The 8,475-nt window shown below is 55.2% G+C and overlaps 1 protein-coding gene across 2 annotated transcripts in view; it reads left to right on the forward strand.

Moving 5' to 3' along the window:
* The window catches only part of SLC25A28 (solute carrier family 25 member 28), a 4,873-nt gene extending 540 nt beyond the window's left edge, over positions 1–4,333 (forward strand). The window contains exons 2-4 of one of the 2 annotated variants that reach the window (XM_024213023.3): positions 438–666; positions 2,222–2,278; positions 3,720–4,333. In XM_024213023.3, the coding sequence (XP_024068791.1) occupies positions 438–666; positions 2,222–2,278; positions 3,720–4,237 (804 nt within the window). In that variant the 3' untranslated portion in view covers positions 4,238–4,333. Of the gene's footprint in view, positions 1–437; positions 667–2,221; positions 2,279–3,719 lie in introns of those variants that run through there. The other variant, XM_024213022.3, reaches the window with a different exon arrangement.
* Positions 4,334–8,475: the final 4,142 nt, after the last annotated feature.

Genomic DNA, 8,475 nt, shown 5'->3' on the forward strand with positions numbered 1-8,475 from the left:
TGGGCCCTGCTGCCCGGCCCGGGACTGGATCCTTCTGGCTAACCCGGCGTCCTGCCTGAGGCTGTCCCGGCCCGGCCTGGGACAGAAACCTTCTGGCTAACCCGGCGTCCTGCCTGGGCCTGGCCTGTCCTGTCCCGGTGTCCTGCCTGGGCCCTGCCGCCTGGCCCGGGACCGGACCCTTCTGGCTAACCCGGCGTCCTGCCCGGGCTCTGCTGCCCAGCCCGGGACCGTATCCTTCTGCCTAACCCGGCGTCCTGCCTGGGCTCTGCCGCCTGGCCCGGGACAGGACCTTCTGGCTGACCCGGCGTCCTGCCCGGCGCTGCTGTCTGGGATCTCCAGCACATCCCTGGGCAGCATGGGGAGAACTGGGAGCCGGGGCTGGGCTGTCCACAGAGTCATTCAGTGCGTGTAACACCCGTCTCTTGCTGCACTTTCAGACGCGGATGCAGAGTTTGCAGCCGGAGCCTGCCGCCCGCTATCGGAACGTGCTCGAGGCCCTGTGGCGGATCGTCCAGACAGAGGGATTCTGGAGGCCAATGCGGGGCATGAACATCACAGCCACTGGGGCCGGCCCTGCCCACGCCTTGTATTTCGCCTGCTATGAAAAGTTAAAAAAGACATTGAGTGATGTTATCCATGCTGGGGGCAATAGCCATGTGGCCAATGGTATTGATCCTTCCTGCACCGCTTCCCTGCACCACCATCCCTGAGGGGCTAGAGCAGCTGAGGGCAGCCCTGCTGGCTGGGGCGGTAAAGTCAAGGGCAGGGGCAGCCCCAGAAGCCAAGTCTCCTGTGCTCCCCCAGGATGACTCAGTAGAGCTCAGACTGGTTGTCAGAGCAGTTTCTCTCCCCTGCCTAGTTACCATCTCCCAAACACTGCCCTGACCTATACCTGCATAACTCTGTACCAGCCCTACTGGAGCTCTGTGTCCGCTCCTCTGCACTGGCTGTAGGGCAGGCAAGGGCTGTGCAGCAGTGGCCACAGTGAATCAAGGGGAGAACATGAGTGGCACTAGAGGTGCTTGCTACTGTTTAGACCCATTCATGGGGCCAGGTGCAGCAATGGGGAAAACAAATGTGCCCCGGCTAATGGGAGGGGGGAGCAGGGTGTGTGTGTGTGTGTGTGTTAGTTCTTTGGGCAGTCAGGAATAGGGTCCGTGTAGGGGTCAGGGCTTGCTGAGTGGCTCTCCAAGGTGCTGTAATGCCACCGATTTCCTCATCCAGCCCAGGACGCGGTTTCTTTGGTGATGCTGTGGCCAATGGGCAGGGAGACTCGATTGGTAGCAGCGGCCGGGGCTGATGCTTAGTGCGGTGGTCTTAAAGCATTAGACGTGCTGCACTTAGGCCAGTCTGCTCAAGATGGAGCAGATGTGCTAAGTAATGTCCTCTCTCCAGTCACTAGCTAGCAGCCCATCTGCGCAGTGCTCTGGTTCCACATCACCCTTCCCTACCAATCCCAGCGCTGGGCAAGGGGAAGTGCTGTATTCGTGCCTGCACCTGTTCATAGACCTGTCTGAGATGTTCCCAGGTATCTGGCTTTGAGGAACAGGTTAGTGGGGCTGGGAGCTGGCCAACACCTGCCCCTTGCTCACAGCAACACCTGTGGATGGGAGCTGCCTGCAGGACTCCCCCTCGTCTCTAGCTGGGATTGACCGCAGCATTGTGGGTAGGTAGAGTGGAGCAGGGTTCAGGATGCAACCCTCAGAGTTCCCGTGCCTCATTCCCAGTGGTGCCTTTGACTTTCTCTGGCTCCCCACGCTGCTGTGCTTGAACAGATTTGGGACTCATTGGACCTGCATTGGAGGGTGTCTTTCACCCTGGTGGATACTGGGGTGCAGTGGGATCCTGACTATGGAGTGGTTTCTCACTCTGGGACACGGTGAGGCATGGTCCCATAGGGTCCCTGTGAGTCTGCTGTTTGCATCTTCTCTCTAGTAGGTGCTGGGATTAAGTGAGGCCTAGTCGTCTCCATAAGGACCTGGCAGATTATTGCACTTCCTCTCAATTTGTGGGTTCTGAAGCTGGGGGTTCCTGGATTCTGGGCCTCTTCTTGGGCAGGATGTGGTGGCTGCATTAGAAATTTACCAATCTTCTCCTTTCTGGTAGTGGAGTCCTGGCAGTGGGTGTCTCCCTCTTCTCTGGCGAGGGGCTCTGGGGCTCAGTGGAGCCCCGGGTCTCTCGCCCTCTCCTCCCCTCACATGTGTCAGTTCTTGTTTTACAGGTGCAGCGGGGTGTGTAGCAACATTGCTCCATGATGCAGCTATGAACCCTGTGGAAGGTAATGATGACCCTGTGCCCACTGCAGGGGAGGCCCTGTAGGCGGGGGTGAGGGTGTGTGGTGCTTCCTCTGTGCGGGAGCTGAATTAATCTCTGTGCTGTGCTCCTGTCTGTGGCACCAGGGGGCGCTCTCCTCATTCTGTCCTAACTAGGGAGAGTCCTGCGGCGAGCAACATGCCCTGCCTAGGGCCCAGGCCTGGATAGCTCAGTGGTATCTATTTAGGGAGTTGGATTAGCCAGAAGGTTTCTATTCTAGGAAAAAGGAGCCAGCCTCAGCCTGGGGAACCTAGGGCCAGAGAGTGAGGGAGCCAGCCCTTCCCCCCAAGGGACTTGTCATGAGGATCAGCAGAGAAAGCGACAGCTCTAGTTAGCGGATCTGAATTCAGATTACCAGCAATCTGGGCTGTGGTGAGTGCAGTTCTCACCTGGGCCCACCTGTGCTGAGACTATCCGCTAGGGAGAGGGTGTGAGTGCTGGGAGAAATTTCTCTGTGGAAGCGGCCTTCCCTCAAGGTCCTGAATTCCCTTTGCAGGGTGTTCCCAGGAGAGCCTTTGCAAGATACATACTTGCAGCCAAATGCCTCTTGAGTCTGAATGCCCCTGCAAAGGTGCAGAGCTGGGCTTGCCCATTGCTTGGATGTTACTCCCCAAGAACAAGGAGGTGCTTTTGGCTCCGTAGATGACATTCCCTCCCTGTGGTGGGGCTGATCCCTATGCCCCACACTAAGGTGTGCTTTGGCTCTTTCTGCAGGACATGGGGTGGTAGGCCTGGGGTCCCACCCAAATTCCAGCTCCGTTATTTGCGTTCTGTCTCCTGAATCCCCCTGCAGTTGCAGTCAGAGAGTTGTTTCTGCTCTGCTGTGTAGAGCTGGAGTTTGGCTCTTGAACTGCTGCTGGATGTGATCAGGGCTGTGGCTGTAGATGAGCACATGTATCTGCTGGCTGAATTAGTGAAATACTTGGGGATATTCTGGGATGGAAGATGCTGTAGAAATGCAGGGATGTGCCCAGATGCTGAGATCCATCTGAGAGACGGAATGATGTTCTCTGACTGCCTCATAGGTCTGTAACAATGGAGGGAGGGATTGGTCTCCCCAAGGGAAGATGTAGATGCTTGGTGCTGAGCTCAGCATGCGAATGCTGACTGAAACGAAGTGTTGCAGCCCTTGGGTGTGCAGCCGGATACTAATATGGTGAGGTAGCTGGCACCCAGCAAAGAGCTGTTCTAGCTAGATTCCTGGCTGGGTGTGGGGATGCTGGGAGTTACGGATCTTGAACCAGGGGTTTTCTGGTCTTAGTTGTCAGTGGTCTCTGAAGCCAGTGAGAATAGAAACCAGGGAGCTCCCTAGCCCTATACTCATCCTTTCTCTCTCTCTCTTATCCTCTCGGTGGCTTGGCCACTGGACGCTGTCACTGACTCTTGCTGCTGCCATCCGCCCCAAGTGATCAAGCAGAGGATGCAGATGTACAACTCACCATACCAGCGAGTGACGGACTGTGTGCGGGCCGTATGGCGCAACGAAGGGGCCGGGGCCTTCTACCGCAGCTACACCACCCAGCTCACCATGAACATCCCCTTCCAAGCCATCCACTTCATGACTTATGAGTTTCTGCAAGAGCAGCTCAACCCCCAAAGACAGTATAACCCTGGCTCTCATGTGGTCTCAGGGGCCTGCGCGGGTGCTGTGGCCGCTGCTGCTACCACGCCATTGGACGTTTGCAAAACGCTGCTCAACACCCAGGAGTCCCTGGCCTTGAACTCCAACATCAGTGGACATATCACAGGCATGGCCAATGCCTTCAGGACGGTGTACCGAGTGGGCGGTGTGACCGCCTACTTCCGTGGGGTCCAGGCCCGGGTCATTTACCAGATGCCCTCCACAGCCATTGCTTGGTCCGTGTACGAGTTTTTCAAATACATCCTCACCAAGCGCCAGGAGGAGCGCCGGGCTGGGAAGTGAGTCAGAGCTTGGCCCTGCTCTGGGCCCACATAATCTCCCCTCCCTGCCTCTGCCTCTCGGTGTCTCCCTTTGGTTTGGTTTGTGCTGGAGATGGGGAGGCAGGAAAGCCTTTGGGTTCTCGCAAGGTCATCTCTTGCCTGGGGCTGCTGCAGCTCTGCTCAGACAGCACAGCCTGCCCCTGTCCCCAGAACCCTCGAGTGATGTCATCCTGGAAGCTACAGCCCAGGTGACCTGCCCTTGCACTTCCACCTAGGAGTTGTGTTCCTGCTTTTCCCCTACCAAATCTCCTTGAACCTAAAGCTTTGTCTCTGGGGATAACAAACACCATGACCCACCACTGGCAAGTCAAAGCTCAGGTGCTCAGGAAAGGTCCTTGCCATTGCCTGGAGCGCCAGGGGCTATTGGCTGGTTTCTGGCTGGGGGAAGTGTAAGCTTAGCCGTTGTCTAGCAGCACGCACACACAGATGCACACCTGACACCGACCGCCCTGTTGCCAGCTGGCAGGAAGGATTGCCTGGGAGGGGAGTTCGTAGATTTGTGGTTGTTCCTACTCTTGGCGCCTCCAATAAAGAATTCTGCTTTATTGTCATGTCCCTTGTTACTCTTGTAAAGCCCAGCTCCTGGGGTCTGGCTTGGGGCCTTTCAGTAGCTCTCCAGCCAGTGTTATGCAGTTGTACAGGCTGTGGATGGTGCTCCCATCTTGCACGATGGGGAGATGTAACTAACTGCTGAGCTGCTGAAAGCTCCCTGCTTGGAGCTGGGGGGGGAGGGAGGGGAAATGTGGCAGGCTGGCGGTGAGGCAGGGCTGTTAGCCAGCAGCCAGAAGGTTGGGAAATGGGCAGGGTGGTGGCGAATGGGAGGCGATGATGGGAAAATGGCAGCAAAGGAAGGGGAGACTGGGCTGGCTGATGATCCCTATTGGGAGACGTGAGACCAGGCAGCGGTCAATGGGATACATGCCGAGACGCTCTCTCAAGGTCTGGCCCTCGGTATGGAATTGTTCCAGAGCTCTAGGCAAGGGGTGGGTTCCTGCAGATTTGGGGAGTAAAGGGAGGAGCTTCCTGGCTGCTCTTGAGGGAGGAAGAGGTAGGTGTAGGGGAAGGGCCTCTGGCTGCTAGTCCAGGAGGAGCGGGAGCCTTGGCTGTCCTCTGAGAAGGTGAGGGGGACCCTGGTGCTCAGGGCTGGGGGTGGGTTATTTATTTCCGGGCGGGGGGTGTTCAGGCCCCATGACCTGCTCAGCAGCTGGCATGGATCATGCTCAGGAGTGGGAGAGGCTGCAGGGGATTTGTCTGGGCTACAAGACTGACCCGCCAGCTGCTCTGCATGAGCGTGTCTGTAGGGTGGGGTGTGGCTGAAATACAGGTGCTCTCTGGACAGTTCACCTGCACCAGGAAGGTCAGCAAGGCGCATGGGTGAGATGGAGAGGGTGTGAATAAGAGCAGTGGGTGGCGTTTTGGGGGCTCTTGGCTTCATGCAGGCTAATGCTGGAGAGGACTGGAGCTACAGCCCATAGGGCAATTGCCGTGCTCACGGCAATGCTCCAGGAGGGGGCTGCAGCTTCCTACCCATGGGGAGATGAGCCAGTCGCTGGCCTTTGGCTGAGCCAATGTATGTAACACATCACCTCTGGGGCTGTCTCCTGTGCTGGCACAGATATGGACATAGGGCTGATCCAAAACCCATGGAAATAAATGGAAAGGCTTGAATGGCCTTTGGGTCAGAGCCTCTTTGGTGAACAAGTCTCTTGCATCTTAACTTCACTGATACTCTGGGCCCTAAATACCTTCCTGCTGCCCTCTTGGTTCTGCATGCAGTGCTGGGAAGATGGCTGGCTCTGTTTGCCGTGGGATCATAGGAATTGCTGTATCGGATCAGAGCAATGAGCCAGCTAATCCAGTGCCCTGTCTCTGGCAGGGACCAGTCCTAGGTACTTCTTGCACTGACATGCAGGGGTAGGCGAGCATGGGTGCCTCTACCTGCAGGGAAAACTTCCTCGTGGGCCCTGATAGGTTGTTTCTTGCCTGTGAATGACTGGATTGCTCCCCCAATTCTTTTACTATAACTTCTGGATCTCCTCTCAAGAATTATCAAATCCTTTTTTTTAATCCTCCAAAGCTCTTGACCATAATGGTCTCATGTAGCAGCAAGTTCCATCGGCCAACGGTGTGTTGCATGGAAAAGTATTTCTCGGCTCTGATTTTTTCTGTAAGCCTTGTGGCCTTACAGAGAATGGAGCTCGCTATTGATAACTGTTGGTGATTGGAGGGAAGAGCTGCTTGAGAGCTCCAGGTGGCCGGGGCTCCTAGGGAAGGGTGCTCTCTGCTTGTCTGTTGGAGGGCAGGGGGAAGGGACTGAACGGGCTGGCCTCATTTGCATTTCCTTTATGTGACCGTTTGGGCCACGTTGGTTAACTGTCTCTAAGCTTTGAGTTTGGGGCAATCCAGTGGCATTGACCCTTTTGGGAAAAGAAGGGACAAAACACTGACCCGAAGGTGCCTGGAGTCACCCTGACCATGGCTGCAGTGAGGCCCAGTTGGGTAAGGGAGCTTGGAAACTCAGGTGGCAAAGGGGAGGGGTGGAACGCAGTGGCAGGTGTTGTAATGTGCAGGGTTTAAGCGAAACTGATTTGTTTCAGAGAAGCGGATGTGGCTTTGCTGTAGCTGCTTGGGCAGAATAGATGTGGTGAATGCTGTGCTGCAGGGTGATGGTGTGTTTGAAGATAAAACCGCAGTGTGTGGCAGGCTGTGTGCAGCCCTTCTCAGCCAGTAATTAAAGCTGAAGTTGTTTCAGGTGAGTCATGGGGTAGAGTCCCATGAGCAGCATGGGCCTGGGAGAATCCTTGGACTTCTCCAATTCAGGACAATAAACTATGACTGGGGAGCAGTGGAGGAGGAAGTGGTAGAAGACACCCACCACTTATAAATGCCAGAGGAGGACTGAGGTTGGGACTGTTAAGATACCCAGGGCATGGGGGAGTCTTAATGCACAGAATTTGTTAATTGCAGGTTTTTCCCCAATTCACTCCGTTGTCCTGCTCCCACCTTGTCCCCCCCAGTAAGGTTCTCTTTGTTTCAAATCTCTGGACTCGGTGCTGGTGAGTGGGGAAGTATTGTTTGTTTGTTTCCCTTTTTGTTGCCAACACCTCCTGGCAGAAGGGCTACCCCCGTTTGCTGTGGACCTCTGTCTCCAAGTCCATTGTCAGCGCAGGGCATAGGGTTTCAGAGGGAGGCTCTGCTTCCTTTTCACCATCTGGAAGCGCAGGCTGCCTGTAGGCGCAGTGGTGGGCCAATGGAATCTGACAGCGTAACAACTGCTGCTTTTTTACTAGGAGCCAGAAGCTGAGGTGGGACCTTTATTTATTACAGAGGCGTTAGGCAGGAATTGCACAAATCTTTGGCTGTTCCACTTGGTGGAGGTCTCTGATTCGTAAGGGTTGCTCCTGGGACCCTCAGGTTCCGATTTGGACTTTCTGTGCAGTGTGCCTCATTGGCTAGTCTGGATCTGTTAGCTGTCCAAACCCAGACTGTTCAGCAGGGAGATTATGGCAAAGCGCCAGGGCTGTGCTCTCCGAGGCTGCGGGCTATCTGTTTATTTCAAAATGTGTGCATTGGCTGTCTGGTTTATCCCACTCCTTCCCTCTTCGTATGTTGCTTGTCATGTCAGGTTGTGAATTCTTGGCAGAGACCATCTCCCACTACATGTAGGTAGCACATGGCACGTAGTGGGAGCGACCAGAACACCAATAACTGATCATTTTAAGATCTGATTCCTTGTGACTGTCCAGGGCCAGTAATGCTGGTGAGACCAGGACAAATGCTTTCAGGACCAGTCAGGCCTTGGTCACAGGGTTTAGTCCTGGCCTTTCCACACGCTGCTCCTCCCGCCTTTCTCTGTGCACTTCAGAGGGGTTTCTGGAATTTCCTCCCTGCTCTCTCAGCCCCAAACCTTCACAACTTGGCTACGGAGACATGGCTGCAGTCCATTGCCTCTTGCACTGGGGTGTTTGAACTGGTGCAGTATGGGATGGTGCAGGCATGGCAGAGCCTGTGGCTTATTGTACATATCCCGCATTGCCACACACAACATGACTTTCTGGAGGAAGTGCTTAGCATCTATGGTATCTAATGTCTATTAACATCTGTTCAGTTTCAGCTTGTTCCAATGGATTCTTTGAATGGGTCTGTCCTGCATGGGCTGTGACAGACAATCTGCTATAATATCCTGAACAAACCTTATGT

The sequence above is a fragment of the Terrapene carolina genome, unplaced genomic scaffold, assembly GCF_002925995.2.
Source record: "Terrapene carolina triunguis isolate 2854851 unplaced genomic scaffold, T_m_triunguis-2.0 Scaffold95, whole genome shotgun sequence".
Taxonomy (NCBI): Eukaryota; Metazoa; Chordata; order Testudines; family Emydidae; genus Terrapene; species Terrapene triunguis.